This window comes from Eublepharis macularius, chromosome 2 (assembly GCF_028583425.1).
Source record: "Eublepharis macularius isolate TG4126 chromosome 2, MPM_Emac_v1.0, whole genome shotgun sequence".
In the NCBI taxonomy this organism is placed as follows: domain Eukaryota; kingdom Metazoa; phylum Chordata; class Lepidosauria; order Squamata; family Eublepharidae; genus Eublepharis; species Eublepharis macularius.
The window spans coordinates 141,189,015-141,205,499 of NC_072791.1; the positions used below are offsets into that span (position 1 = coordinate 141,189,015).

The window sequence follows — 16,485 nt, forward strand, 5'->3', positions numbered from 1 at the left end:
TTTAGTAACTGTTCTTAGGCAGCCTGACAGATCCTGGGGCATTGCTTCGTTCTAGAAGTTATTGCACCTTTATAGCTACAACTAGTGTGTAAGATCAGTTTGCCAGTTTCAATGAAATATAATCTGGCAGTGGACCATCAAAGCTGATTAATTGGAGCCAACATGATTTTGACGTGAATGCAGATAAAAACATCTTTCTCATCTCTAGCATCTCTCTCTTTCCCACTGTATACATATCTTTAAAATGCAACTAACTCTTCATTTATTTTTTTCAGGCCATATCTTATTAGGGGCATAGCTCCACCAACAACTCCATGCAGCACTGATGTATGTGACAGTGACTATACCACAAGCAGATGGAAAACTAATAAATACTACATAGATCTAAATTCAGACTCAGACCCATATCCCCCTCCTCCTACTCCCCGCAGCCAGTATATGTCAGCCGAAGAGAGCTGCCCACCATCTCCTGCCACAGAGCGAAGTTACTTCCACCTCTATCCCCCTCCACCATCTCCTTGTACAGACTCTTCATGATTTCAGCTGAAGGAACTTTCTTTTTATGTAAATATGTTTTAAATATGAACAAAGATTTTTTTTAAGTATATATATTTTATGATCTAAAATGGGGCGGGAACTTAACAAATGTGAATAAAATGGGTGGGTCTGGACTGTGAAAATTGTACAATGGAAGAATATTTATAAATCTGTTTTTAACTTAATATCCACTCTTTTGTGCCATATTTGCTTTTGTATCGAAGTCTCAAAATTAAATTGACCTCCAAAGGAGGTGGGGGGGGATGGGACATATAATACTTGGAGGGTTTTTTGGAGTCACCGTTTTGATTTGGTAAAGGAAAATGTGCTGGGTTTGCTATTGTGGGTTTTTTTTAAGTAACTAAAAGTATAGTATGAAATAATGTTTGAATGAATGGCAAAGTTGTTTGAAACATACGGGAAATTTGAAATATTTTTATTTGATTTGATCATAGCTAATTAAACCACAAAAATGCACTTTTCTTTTGGAATGTTTAATGCAAAAAGTGGCTCCTCCTATTTATATTCCACCACTCACAATCCAGTGGAATCTGTACATAAAGAAATGTGGGATTTTGAATCTTGCACTCAGTTTCTTCACCACAGACCACTTCTGCTGAGGTGAAATAAGCATGGATACATTTATATACATTATACGCATTCTTGTCAGAATTCTGAGAACCTCCAAGTAACATTAGACAAGCAAAGGATGTTTCTTCTTTGGAGTTTATTAACATTATAAATCTATTTGGTGATTGTCAGGAGATATGTGGCCATAAATCAATAGAAGAAATAGAAAAATACCACTATCGTCTTGCTTTTTTGGAAGATCACAACCTTGTGTAATCCAGAAATGTCTAATCTGTTGTCTGAGGCAGCCCTTGTTGTTGTTGCTTTTGGCCCACAAAATCTTGGCACGAAAGTTCCAAGTTTTACATTGTTGTTTGCAAAACTGTAAATAAATGCACCACTTTCAGTGTAATCCTATGTAGAGTTACTCGAGTCTAAGCACATTGAAATCAATGAGCTTAGACTGGTGTAACTCTGCATAGGATTGCACTGTTAGTCAATCATTTTATTTTTCTGTTCATTTGATTTTTTAAAACGTGGCCCTGAATAAACAGGCTGCTGATTTATGTATTTACAAATCCAGGTGTTTCAAGAGCTGCCTTGGAAGCCTTCCTCCTTTTAACCCTTACATAGGACAAATGTCTCTTCTAAGATAGTACCTGTTCTTTAATTAATTTTAAAACAAAAACAAAACAAAATCCTCACTTTTTCTTCGGCACTATTACTTTCATATTCAGTCTTAGAAGATTTCACTATTTAATAGCCTTAGCAAAAATGTTTCTACCGCTCCAGATTGCAATGAAAATGTTCATAGTGTTCTTGGAGTCGTCTGTCTAAAATTAAAAGATGACAAATTTAAAATCCCATTTTAAAAACTCTAAAAGCTGATGTAACTTTTAATAGTTCAAGAAGACTGTTGGTACTAGACCAGCCAGTAGAGGTGAACTGATTTTGGCTTAAACTAATTTTGGAGCAGTCTGTAGAACATGAGGCCTGTCAAACCTGTTCTGCTTATAATAGTTGTGCAACATCCCAGCAGTATTGGCTTGGCACTGTGCATTGTGGTGATACGTTGGCAGTATAGCTGTTGGTATCTTCCATCCTAAGTTATTCCAAGGTAGTGTGCTAAATCTAAAGGTCAAGCTATAAATGAGTTTTTACTCTCCAGCCCTGAGCTGCTGTAGACCAGGGCTCCTTAACTACAACCCTGTTCCAAAGGTTTGTGTGTACTTTTGATGCACATGTGGAATTCTTCTGTGGGGAGGAAGCTTTCCCAGTCACTCAAAACATACAGAACTGAAAGTGATTGGGGAAGCTTGGGCATATACACTGGCTGTCCCACATACTGCAGTTAGAGCATTGGCTCAGGACAGATGGCTTCAAGTCACTATTTGCACTTGAAGATGCATATTTCATGGGTGGCTGGTAGAAAAGACAATGAAACTTTTTTGTATTAACAACCTGTACTTTTGCTTTGAGTGTTCAGTTAGAGCTTTGTAAAGAGTAATTGGAATCCAAGTAGTCTAAGAGCTGTGATGTGAACAAGTAATAAAAGATTACTGGAAAAGAAAAAAGAACCAACAATAATCTGTTTTCACAGCTGCAGAGCAGCACGTGAAATAGGCCTTTGCCAGTCTTAAGAGCACTGACAAGGATGAAAAATGTTCCTTTTTGAACTCGTAGCTGGAATTTTAGCAAATATTTTTGGCAGAGCAAGATGTGAAACCCTTCCAAACCCTGGCAAATATTTCCTATCTTATTGACAGGGTGGAGTCTGACTTCTGATGTTTTCTTACCACTTCATTCTTGCATCTCAGTCTGTTCTTCGTAGCCATTTGGACTTAGGATATAGCAGATGCTGTTTAGACCTGTGGGATTTTTTATGTTTCAGTATCTTGAGAAATTGGTGTTATGGTCCTGTTTTTTACTTCCTATACTAAGGTTTAGTATAGTGGAAAGAAACTTACAATAATTGTTAATGTCTGCTCTATGCCTGTGAATATTGCAAAAGTAATGTTAATTTCCTCTTAAGTGTTAGGATACAAAGGATGTGGCTTTAGTGTTTTCTTCTATCACAGACAGTCCTCACATTAAAGCATCTGCTTGGCTCAGGTCAAAGTCATAATGGAGTGTTAGCTTCTTAGGTGGTTTTCAGCACATCTCCCAATTTAATGATGTAAACTGATGGTGTGAGAAGGCAGGAATATGTGGTTTTATCATATAGTTTCAAGTGTAATCTCATTTTAATTCAAAAAACACATGCTGACAGATTTTCATCTACTTATTTGACATAATTATGCTTAATTTTTTTGTATGGTATTTGTAAAGAGGTTGCTATTTTGGCTCTTAAAGTTGCAGATTTTTATTACTGGTGTATGTTGATTTCTTGTGTACTTCACAAAGTCACACAAAGTATTAACAGATAGTGATTTTCATAAACTACATTACTGGTATTTTTACTTGCTTTCTCTGAACAAGTCCATTTTGCAGTCATTTATCAGAAATATTTTACATATCTGGCATTCTTGAGCTAAGGAATAACCCCCATTTTGATTTCAAGAATACTTTGAGTGCTTGCAGTATCATAGATAGTAGATGAGATGAATGCTAGGTACGCAAATATGTGGAAATTGGGCATTTTGAAGCCACTAGTAGCACTGCATTCAAGTGTAATGTCCTGGAATCTGCCCCATGAGACAAGATGTTTGAGTATATGGAGCTGCTTTGGACTGAGTCGGACCAGTGGTCCATCTAGCTGGTTTGTTTTGCCTGAAAACAGCTCTTCAAGGTATCAGGTGGACTCTGATTCCAAAACCTTTTTTTCCTTTTTTTAAGGTGGGGGTTCTGGGAACTGGCATGATGAAAGTTGATGGAACTGCCTTAAGAATGAGTGAATAACTTATTTAAAACAGCCGCCGTGCTATTGCATTTTCAAAATGGCTATCATGCTACTAATGGTATTCTTTCATTGGTCCTTGAAATATCTTTTGGCCATGAATTCATAAGAATTCACATATGATATGTGACATAGTAGTTCTTCTTGTTTTGTTTTTAACCTACTGCTGATCCAGGTCTAGTGTTTTGAGAGCAAATGTTTCTTTGCCTTATAATCTTGATTGTAGATGCCATAACTTGGGTTGGATTTAACCAATTTGAATTTGAAATTTTGTTTTTATGGTAGGTATAACTATGAATTAGAATTAATTTTTTTTCAACTTAGCAGTAAGGGCAACCTACAACTTAAAAAGGAGATATGGATTAGCAACTATTCAGTTATGATAAAGCTTGAAATTATTTTCTCTCCCACTTCCTAAAACAATGGAGATTTGAAAGTAACATGCTGAAACACTCAATGGCAGAGATTGCAATATAATTTGGTTTGTAGAAAACAATGCGTAGAAGTCCACTGTTGATGTTTGTTACTTTTTCCTGTGTTAACAAACAGCATTGTATGAATTGTTTTAATTGTAAGGCATGAGCTTTGTATATTTAAAATATAAAAATAGTAAATTTGTTAGAGTCACACTTAAAATCTAGAACACATTAAAATTTTGTATTAGTCTAATCCTGAAGGTATATGAGCTTGGAAGCCTAATACACAGAAATGCTCTTTTGGAGAGAGGGAATGGTCCTAAGCTCAGTTTACCTAAAGCCTCATGTTTGAAACAAAACTATTTAAAAATAAAGCACCTTTAGGCGAGGAGCCGTGTCCCCAGGAGTCCCCTGTGGTTAACTGTCTGTGTGCATGTGCGTGTTTGTGCTTCGTGCATACGTGCGGCTGCGTATGTGGTAGAAAGAAGACTGTAATTACAGTTTTAACGTACAATAATATTTGTGGAAATAGTTTGTAAATAATGTAATTGAAGTATTTGCAGTTAGAAACAGAGCAGTTGTTGATTTATTAAATAGAAAAGCCTATTGGCCTAGAACAAAATGAAGCAAAAGATAGGGTTCTGCAGTTGGAACCTGGAGACTCTTGTTTACCTTGTAGATCTGCTACCCAGTCAAGAGACAAAGCAGCCAGCCAGTGCCCCTTTCACCTGTGTGTTCCCCTGCCTGCTTTGCAACATGGAAAGGTAAAAGGGAGTGTCTGGGTTGCAACCTGGAAGCCTCAAGCAAAACGTCTTTAAAATTATGTAGTTTAGCTATTATACCTGAAATTCAGAGGGCATTTAAAACAGAAATAAAACCCCAGGCTGCTTTCTGTATCTTATCTAAATAATGCAATTGCTGCTAATGTAAAGTACCTGAGTATATACAAATATTGTCAAGAATTGTTATAGTAGACTCACACACCAATCTTTTTTATATTTATATTGTAAAATGTATTCTGCAAACAGCCTAAATATTTTAGCTTTATACTTGTATCCTTTTTGTAGACATAATTTGTCATACACAGGAAAAAAGTGCCTTTGGTATTTTTAAACAGCCTAATATATTTACTTGGGCAGATAATAACACAGCCTTAAACAAGTAACTCTCCATTGGCTAACTTTTCACCAAATGTGTAGCAAAAAAAGTACTAATGTGCTGAATTCATTTCAAGAAAGAAATATTCACAGATGATGTAATTAAGCTTATTTGATGCCTTTATTGCAGCATATCTAAGTATTGACTTTAAAGCATTAATGTGATGGAAGCAATTATTTCAAAAACATTGTATGGAAGAAATTCTTTCAGAAATGACACAATTCCAGGGGGGCTTCCACTTAACCAAAATATTTATTTCCTTTTGCTGGAATCCTTGTGTTCTTACTATTCTTGCAACACAGGCGAGTTGTTAAAAATCACTTTTTAGAACACAGTATACAAGGAGGACTAGTGAAAATACCCTTTTTCTTAATAATTACCCACCCACATACCACTATAAAAGGGACAGGCCTTCACCAGTACCAAAACAGAGCATAGTCTAGCCAAAGGCATGCATTTTAAGTCCCATTGATTTCACTATAAGCTAAATAAACATGTCCTTGCTCTCACTTAACTCCACTCGCTATAAAAGTCCTAACCTTCGACTGGATCATACTTCTAAAATATGAATCCTACAGTGAAACCACAATGATGCAATCTAATGGTTTCATATCACCAGTGCTAGAGTTCTGTTTGAAATTGGCTTCATGTATAATATCTGTAAAGTTAACTCTCTGTATTTGTACTATAGATTTTGTTAATTTTGTTTTGTAATTAAAACTTTGGAAAAAATTGTTTGGCACTTCAGTGTGTAAATGTGTTCTTTTAATGTAATACTGTGTGTTGAGAGATTAATTTTCTGGAGGGCATGTTTAAAAAGGGTGTGTGTGGAAGGGTATTTTCCTCATGCTTTCCCTTTCCCCCCCTAAAACACAGTTTTTAGACTTGCTTCTCAGGTTGAGACTTGATTTTCCCTTTTGAATTCATTAACGATCATATTCTACATGAATAGATTTAAAGCTGAGCTAGGGCTCCTCATCCCATCTGGAGAAGGCATTTAAAGATATTTTATAGATGTAAGGTCAAAGGGACAGATTACATATTGGTTACTTATGTTCCAGTTGATGACTACAAAATCATTTGATTAATTGTCTCTGATTATTCATTTATACATCTAAATACCACATCTAGGATTTCTAAGTTATCACTTCAAACACAATGTTTCCAATGGTTTTGTTCACTCAGCACTAGGGGTGTGCACACACAAAAATCCAGGCAATTCATATCCAGGTTTCAAGGATCCCTCAAAAAATCTGAAGTTCCTGAAATTTGGGATTCTCTGATGCGGTTAAGACAGATCAGTGAATCCTGGATTTATTAGGTCATTATTCCCTATGGAGGAAACTATCAGGGCTATCTGGAGGGGCCAAGGGGAACTTTTTCAAGAAAACCCCACCAAATTTTCAGGGAGCCTACTCCTGACTGTCCTCCACCAAAGTTTCAGGAAGATTGGATCCTGGGGGTACAATTCTATGGGCCCCTAAAGAAGGTGCCTCCATCCACTCTCCATTGTTTCCTCTGCAAGAAACATTTCCAAGCAGGCTCTCAGGCAGAAACACAGCAGGGCAAGACTACCAGTGGTCAAAGGCACACTTCTGAATGCAAGAGGAAGTCCAAAAGAACCAAACTGAAGCAAGAAAATGGATGGAATCCCCGTAGAATCAAAGTGAATTTAAGACCAACATCAAACCAGAGAATCACATCAAAACAGAGTTCCACCCAAACCAAACTGAAGCAAAGGACACTGTTGCAACATGTCACTTACAGAAGCCAGACAGACAAGGAGAGCTCCTGCACAGATTGGCCACACTCCTGCCTCTGCTTCATTCCCCTCCCTCCTCCCTCCCTCTCCTGGAAAAAAACAGAAGACCAGGAAGGAGCCAACCAGAGGCTGAAGCCATGTTTCCCGGATTTATCTGGAGGTTCCCAGATAAATTGGATTTGTGTTCTCTGATTTGATTTGGGAAAGTTAGATTTAGCTGGATCGGCAAAAATCCAGCTTTTTTCCTGAATCCTAGATTGCACACCCCTACCCAGCACTATGTAATCAAGAGACAAGAAATCAAGTGCATGTGTGAACTGCCCAAAGTTATCTCTTAGAGCTTATCAGTTCATGGAAAGGAATTTGTATCCTATAGGAAGCAAACATTGTTAAGTCTAAATTCCTGTGACTTACTAAGGCTAGTCTATTTTTCCAAATTACTTAAATATACCACATTGTGGACTCATTTTAGATTAATTTCAATTGCTGATGCATGGCTTTGCAAAAAATCAACATGGTGGTGAAGACAGGAAATTGATGTATTAATCCATCTATTCCCAGAATGATTTCCTTGGACATCAGCAGTTTCATAAGTCAGTGAAAAAATAACAGCACTTCTAAACTGAAGGAGGCAGGCAAGGTACACAATTGCCTCCCAAGTTTCAGCAAACTCTGCTAGCTGAGAGATCAGGTACTGTATTCCTGTTTTAAGGTTATGTTTGGCATCCATTATTGAGAACACACACCTTGTTTTACATAAATATCAAATTGCCTTAAGTTTGAAGCACAGTGCTAATTAGCTGGATTCCTGAGTTACTCCCCCCTCATTCGCCAGTGCAATTTTTCAACTTAAAAAATAAGGTGAGTGAACTTTCAGGTTCATAGCCACACAGACTTCCACCCACAGCTATGAGAACATCAGAAGGGCCGTGTTCCCTCTGACCAAATATATATCTTGACTAGAGATGGGTATGAAACAGGAAAAAAACAAACCCTGAGTTTCATGGTTTGTTGCATTCCATGAACCACAAACTCTCACAAAATTGTCCTGTTTCACAAAACGATCCGTTAGGTTTGTGATTCGTCAGATCCTGGGGCCCTACAACGGCCCCCTTCATATTCAGAGATTCCAAACTCGCAGGTAGTCAAGGTAAGCCCCAGAGCCAGGCAATGCCCTGAGACTGGGGTGGGGTGGGGTGGGGTGGAGGAAAAAAGGCACCCTCACACAACAACCTTCCCAGCAAGAACAAGAGCAAAAAATAAGATAGAGGCTTTTCAGTCTCTTGAAGCAGCAGCAAATCCAGCCAAAAACTTCCAAATCTACTCACTCTCACTCCAAATCCCAGCAACAGCTCCTCCCTCTCCCTGTCTACTGGAACTGAAAGCAGGAGGCACAGAGTTGTGCCTTATATAAAAACACTCACATAGGTTTGGAAACAGACCTACCTAACAGGGTTTGGAGGGATGAGATTGGTGTTCCCATGGTTACAGAAGGCCCATCTCCCCCCTGCTCATTGCTCTCATAGAACAGAATGGGAGATTTCAGGTTGGCAGGGAGAGCTGCCTATCAAAGTTATGTGGACTAAGATTGGGGTTTCGATGGCAACAAAAGGTCTACAGACATTCCAGGCCAATGTTGCCTAGGGAATCAATGGATCGGTGCCAGCCTGTCTGGCATCACAAAGCATTTACAAATCAAATGAATCGGCCCAAAAAGTTGTGGATTTTATGAAAAATGCGGTCCCACAAAACACGTTTTCATGATACACGAATCGGCCTGATTCGTCATTAAATTTGATTTGTGTTTCAATTCATGCTCATGTCTAATCTGGACTGTTTTTCAGCTTTGTTTATTTGTTTTTGTTTGTTTGTTTGTTTGTTTGTTGTATACCCCACCCTCCCCACAAATGGGCTCAGGGCGGCTAACAGCATTCATAAAATACATTTAAAATCACAAAACCATAAAATCAGTAATAATCTTTAAAAAGTCATTAAAATAGTCCAGGCACAGGCTATTTAAACAAATATTTGGGAGTCTGTAGATAGGCATAACAGATGGCTGAGGGCAGCCCCAGAAAAAGTGGCAGTCTTAGATGGAAGAAGGAGGACACCCGCTGGCACTCAGACAAAGGCCCGGTGGAACATCTCTATTTTACAGGCCCTGTGGAACTGTAACAGGTCCCGCAAGGCCTGGATCTCCAGCGGGAGAGCGTTTCACCAGGCCGGGGCCAGGGCAAAAAAAGCCCTGGCCCTGGTTGAGGCCAGATGGATGTCCTTTGGGCCAGGGACCACCAGGAGTTGCTTTTCTGCAGAGCGCAACACCCTGCAGGGAACGTAATGGAAGAGGCGGTCCTGCAGGTATGGAGGTCCCAGTCCATGAAGGGCTTTAAACACCAAGGTTAACACCTTGAACCAGATCCGGAACTCCACTGGGAGCCAGTGCAGCTGGCACAGCACAGGATGAATGTGCGTTCGAATTGGCGTTCCAGTAAGGACACGTACCGCATTCTGGACCAGCTGTAACTTACGGGTCAGGCCCAAGGGCAGCCCAGCATAAAGTGAGTTGCAGTAGTCTAGCCTGGAGGTGACTGTTGCACGGATTACTGTGGCTAGGTCCCGGGGCGAAATATAGGGCGCCAGTTGCCTGGCCTGTCAAAGATGAAAAAAGGCAGACCTGGCAACTGTCGCGACCTGGGCCTCCATTGAAAGTGTAGCATCCAAGGTCACACCCAGGCTCCTCACCATCGGCGAAGGTTTCAATTGTACCCCGTCAAGGGCTGGGAGCCAGGTCCCCAGCTCGATCGCCCCATGACCCAGACACAGAACCTTCGTCTTCAGGGGATTCAATTTCAGGCGTCTCTGATGTAACCATACCATCACAGCCTCAAGACCCTTGGCCAAGGAATCCAGAGCGAGATCAGACTGGCCTTCCAGCAACAGATAGAGCGGAGTGTCATCCGCATACTAGTGACAACCCAGCCCAAAGCTGCGAGCTAACTGGGTGATGGGGCACATATAGATGTTAAATAGCATCAGGGAAAGAATCGCCCCCTGAGGGATGCCGCATACCAAAGAATGGCGAGCGGACATCTGTTCTCCGAGTGCCACCCTCTGTCCCTGATTGCGAAGGAAGTTCAGCCATTGCAGGGCTGTTCCACGAATCCCCATATCGGCAAGGCGGTGGATCAGAAGATTCTGATTGATCATGTCGAACACTGCTGTAAGATCTAAAAGTATCAGCAGTGCCGACCCGACCCGGTCCAGGTGTCGCCTCAGATCATCTGTGAGGGCGACTAGAGCTGTCTCCGTACCATGGCCAGGCCTGAAGCCGGACTGGAATGGATCCAGGATTAGGCAATCAGTTGCTTCTACAAAGACCCTTAGAGCATTAAGGTAAGTGCCTATCCTGGCTATCACCCAGGAGCTGGTATTCAGAAGTGAAACACCTATGAACATACTTAATCTGTAACCTCAGCTGCTTCTTGTGAGACAGTTTGCAATAAATAAATACAAGAACAGTTAAGAATAAAAACACTGATTCAAACTACAGGTTGGATCCTATTCATCTGAACAGGCCATGGAATAGTTTTTCTTCTCTCTGCAGCTTCCTTTATTCTCCTTCCCTCAAAATGCTGCTCATGAGGGTCAGAGAACTCCTGGGCATAGATTGTGCTGTAAGCAGGGGAGGGGAATAGAGCAACACGGGAAAACTGGCAGAAATGAACACTTTGCTCTAGGTTTGCCAACTTCCAGATGGGGGCTGGAAATCTCCCAGAATTACAACAGATCTCCAGACTCTCATGGCTGCTTTACTTGGTGAACTCTATGGCATTATAACTTCCTGAGGGTCCTCTCCTCAGGCTTCCCTCCCCTGCCAAATCTCCAGGCATTTCCCAACCTAGCATTGGCAGACCTAGTTTGCTCTCTTGTACAAGTCTCTGCTCCATTCATGGAAGAGTGATTTCTGATGCATCCCTTTCTACTTCTCACCCTTATGGGGTGAGGGGATGATAAACATTCTATAAACACATGGTATTGACAATTCTTAGATTCCAGCCATATACAATCTGTCAGGCTATGGGTGACAGGATATGGTAGACAGATCTCTGTACCATTGCAACAAGAAGTCCAAGCTCTTGGTTAAATGGTTTTATTCAGAAATCCAATCATTTCCATATATATGTTCTTAGAATTACTCAGAAACAAGGAAGCATCTAAGCAGTGCACGTTCCCTTGAAAGGAATAGAAACTTGAAGAAAGTACATCTGTAAATATACAATTATTTTCCCCCCTCCCACCTAGACCACAAATTTGCATGGGAAATGGTCTGGGAAGTTCTTCCAGGGTTTATACATCAGCCTAGACAGGACAGCACCAGCAGTCAGCACCTTTCTGACCAGTTCCACATGTGATTCTTTATCAGCAGAATAAATCAGCATGTCATCTAGGTAAACAACCACACCTTTGTACAGGTATTCATGCAGCACTTCATTGATTAAATTCATGAACACACCTGGTGCCTCCTGTAGGCCAAAAGGCATTATGAGGTATTCGAATTGCCCTAAGGGGGTGTTGAATGCAGTTTTCCATTCATCCCCCTCCCTTATCCTTACTCAGAAATAAGCATTTTTTAAGTCTAGTTTCGGAAAGATTTTGCCTTGCGCCACCACACTGAGCAAGTCTCTAATTAAAGGGAGGGGGTATGCATTTGACATGGACATAGCATTTATTCCACAATAGTCAGTACACAATCTCAGCCCCCCCCATCTTTCTTTTTGCGGAACAATATGTGTGCAGCATGGGGGGAACTGGCAGGGTAGATGAATCCTCGCTCTTAAGTTTTTGTCAATGAACATTCTCAGCTCCTTTCTTTCGCCTGGGCTCATAGAGTACAATTTTCCCTTAGGCAACTTTTCTCCTAGAATGAGTTCAATAGCAGAGTCCGTGCTTCTATGAGGGGTAGCTCATCAGCCTCTTTCTCATCAAACACTTGTTTTAAATTTTGATATTCGGGGGGAATGTCCTCCTCCTCAGTGGTCAATAACACAGTCTCTAACGGGGAGGGTGCCTCCCAGCCCCATGCTTTAATCTATGCATGTTTTGCACAAAAATCTCCCTTAAAGACCACCATCCCAGTGGACCATTTGATGTACGGGTCATGGTCCCATAGCCAGCGACTTCCCAGTACCAAGGGATATTTGGCCACATCACTGACTATATATGTTCAATTCTCCCAATGATCTCCCATACCCGTTGGGATAGGTTCAGTTTTATAGGGTGCAGGATTCATGTTAGACCCATCCATTTGCTCAAATACTATAGGGTCTTTGAGTTCTATTAGTTCCAGTCCCAGTCCTGTAACCAGGGCTGGCGATATTAAGTCCTGGGAACATCTGGAATCTATTAAGGCTTGCACCCGCACATGAGTTCCCTTTTTTGGATTCAATAACAGGATTCAGTTTTGTTTTCCCGGCCATGTCGAACGTTCCTCTCCGCAGGTCCGGGGGGAACTGTCTGAGCAGGCTGACTGGGCGGTTGACCCGCGAGGGTTAACCTCCAGGACTCCCAGGGAGGGAGCCTGGATCCGGGGTGCCACGGGAAGAACCCTCTGGAAGTAATGCAGGGGGTAAATTGCCCGCTTGCTCCAACGGAGGCCGGCAGACTTGCGCAGCACCGCGTGTGCTGCCGGGCCATGGAGAACGGCAATAAGCAGATTTAAGGTGAAGACCTGTAAGTAAGCGAATCCCTTCTGATTTTTAAGTGTATGCGAAGGATCGGTGGGAATTGAAGCTAAAAAGGCGCAGACTTCTTCCCCTGCACCGAGTTTCGGAACTTAGTTGGCGCCCCCCCCCCAAGATGGCAACGAGAAAGCAGAGCCCAGCAATGAGTAAATCGGTGATGGTGACGTTACAGGGGAAGGGGGAAACGTTGGAAGAGCTGGTGAGACGAGCAGTTTTCGATGCTGTGCAGCCCTTTGTAGCGAAACTGAATGAAATGGGGCAAAAGGTTGATTCAGTGGAGAGCGAGGTGAAAGCCATTAAAGAAACAGCGACCGGAGCAGAGCAGTCTGCGCACGAGAACGCAGTACTCATGAAAGCAACAAGTAAGGAAGTGAAGCTTTTGGAGAATCAAATAATAGGATTACAAGTGGACCGTGCCCAAACGGTATTGCGTCTTCAAAATGTAAAAGAAGAGCAAAGTGAAAATTTAAAAGATTTGGTGTCTGGACTTTTGGCGCCATTCGCAAAGGCAACTAAAGAAGAGATAAAAAACGATATTTTGGAAGTCCGGCAGACATCTTCAAAGTATGCAATGAAGCGGCAGCTGCCTCGCGAGATTATTATTGACTTTTCATCTAAGAAGATTCGGGACACCATCTTAGACAATTCGTATAATGTGGACTTGGACTATTTGGGCAATAAGGTTAAAATATTGAAGGATGTTCCATTTTTGGCTCGTAAAAGAAGACTCAAATATAAAGGACTTGCGGCTTTCTTGAGGAAATGTAATATAAAATATAAGTGGCTATTTCCAGAAGGCGTCTGGTTCAGATATAAAGATCAAACTTACAAGATTACATCGGACGCGCAGCTGACAGACTTTTTGTTCAACCATCAGGAGTTTCAGCAGGAAGAAAGTTCGAAGTCTGAAGGGGAAGGGGGGGAGGAAAGAGCGGGCGCAGCTGCTCCAGCTGCGCAGAGAGAATTAAGACCGAGACGCAAGGGGGGGAAGAAGTTCTGATCCTGAATATAATCTGTATTGTATAAGACCTACCAATCTGACAGCATATTAGAAAGTTAATTTTTAAGAAAAATTGCAGTATGAAGGGAATACAAGACATGTAGTGTAGTGTTTGTTGTTTGTATGTTGATTTTCCCTTTCCCCAGTTCTCCCTTCCCCTTTTTTCCCCCTCTCCCTTCCCCTTTATACTTTTGTAGTCTTCTGTAGTTTTTTATGTTAGATATTAAAAAATAAAAAAAATAAAAAAAATAACATCATGGCCCGGGTATAAACAGTATGGCCCCTCTTTCTCTCACCTTCGGTGGTTCAGGTTCTTTAGAGACCTGCTGTCAGGGCCTTTCCAGGGCAGGTCTGTCTCGTTTCCTGACAGCGGGGGGGGGGAATCTTCCTCTGCTTCTTTTTGTGTGGTTTCCTTGGTATTTCCAGGACTCTTATCGGCATCCAAGCCAGTTTCTGGCCTCCCACGTTTCTGGGCTAGTTTTTGACCTGGCAGTTTGTGAGGGGCTGTGAGTTTGGGTGCACTTTGATCTCTTCCCCCCTGCGCTGGCCGTACAGGGCTTTGGGCTGCAAAGTCTCCAACACCCCCACATTGTAGACATAGTCCTTGTCTCCATCGTACTTCTCTCTCAATTACAAAGGGGGGGGTTCTCAGCCCCTGTGGGGTATGTCCCCTGTCTGTGGTGGTTGGCCTCCTCGGTCCCGCATGTTGCTGCATTCTTACAAGTTTTACTACTTGGGTTCTATTTTCAACCTCACATGCTAGTTGGATCCAACCTAATAAAGTCTGTGGATTGTCTTGCATTAATGCTCAATCTAGCAGGTCAGCATTCAGTCCATTTCGGAAAAGTTCAATTTTAACTCCTTCATGGTAGCCTGGCAGCATATTCTCTCTTGGGTCTGGACCCCTGTTTTATGGTTCTGAGCTTTGTCTGAGCCCTTTCTCCTTCTAGTGGGTCTTCAAATTGGGCTCTTAGTGCATATATAAAAGCATTTAAGTCATACAGCTCAGGTGCTCCCATATTATGCAAAGTTACATACCACTCGGCTGCTGCTCCTCCAAATCGAGATCCTAACTAACTCATCCGACTGTGTTCTGAAGGAAACAAATGTCCCCAGTCTTGGAAAAACTCCATGGCCTGCACTATAAAAAATCCTAAGTTCTTGGGGTTCCCATCAAATGTGGCTTCCAATGTGAGCCATCCTTGCAGCAATCTTGCTGCGGGAGCTCCTGTTCCCTGGTACCCCACCAGCTGGTGGATCAGGGTCCCTCCAGAGAGGGGTGGTTGAATGTGTCCCTGCACAAAGAAGGGTATTCGATAGGCTCCATTTGCTCTGTATGCCCTCAGAGCGGCTTGAGGCACCCCTCCATATTGGGGGGGGAAGACTTGCACTTGAACCCTCGGGATACCCTGAGGGGGGTATGTTGTGGGACCCCCCAGTTGTAGGTGGCCTATTTGTACTCCTGCCCCTATTGGGGCGATGATAGGGGTCCCTTGTGGTTGACCCAATATTCTTCGAGGGGGGTATACTGTGAGACACCCCCCCCGGTTGCAAATGACCCATTTGTACTCTTGTCCCCATTGGAACAACGACAGGGGTTCCCTGTGGTTGGCTGGTTTGGGGCATCCTCATCCCTATGGCAGCAACTGATGCCCCTGTGTTTGTTGTAGCAGGCAGGACCCTTAATGGCTGTGTTCCCCCTTGTTGGGGCCCCACTCCTCTCTGGGGTGGTAAAGTGGGAATTGTCAATACTGGTAAGGAAGTTTGAGTCTGTAAGTTTGTTGGCACTCTCATCCCCATTGTAGCAATTGGTGCCCCGTCACCGGCCACAATCGGAGGAACAGTCAATGGTTGTGCTCTCCCATACTGACCCATCCCTACACCCCAGAAGGGTATATTCGGTGCAGTCACTAGGGGGGAAGGTGGGATGAGACCCCTTCCCTCTGTCCCTGTTGCTATTATTGGAAACTGTAATTGAGGGGACTAATTGGTTGTCCCCAAACTATGCGGGAGTTGTTGAAAGCACTCTTCTCCTTTCCAGCAGCACTATACCTATAAAGCTTATTGGATCTCATCCAATTTGTGGAGCTCCCCCCAGCTGCGGCAGGATAGGGGTTTTCCCTGGTTCCCCGCCTGCTCCCGTCACTTCCCTCACCGGGGCCTCCGGTGAATTTGTATTCTCTTGCTCTTTGAGGAGGTTTCGTTCCCATTCTTGTTGTATCCTCAATGCATGTGCTAGTTCCTCCTGGGTAAGATTTGTCCCATATCTCACGGTTTGCGGTGTCTGGCCCCCAATAGGGATTGCTGGCCCAGCCACAGCCTTTGAGTCACTTGATTCCATGGAGTCCGTCTCGTCCTCAACAGTATAATCCACCAAAGCGTGTTCTTTGCCAGGGGTTAATCCA

General features: G+C 42.4%; 1 protein-coding gene across 1 annotated transcript in view; it reads left to right on the top strand.

The window, feature by feature from the left end:
* LRP5 (LDL receptor related protein 5) overlaps positions 1-6,312 on the top strand; it is a 226,208-nt gene extending 219,896 nt beyond the window's left edge. Inside the window, exon 23 of the mRNA XM_054970416.1 lies at positions 276-6,312. Within this exon, the coding sequence (XP_054826391.1) occupies positions 276-537 (262 nt within the window). The 3' untranslated portion in view covers positions 538-6,312. The remainder of the gene's footprint in view (positions 1-275) is intronic.
* Positions 6,313-16,485: the final 10,173 nt, after the last annotated feature.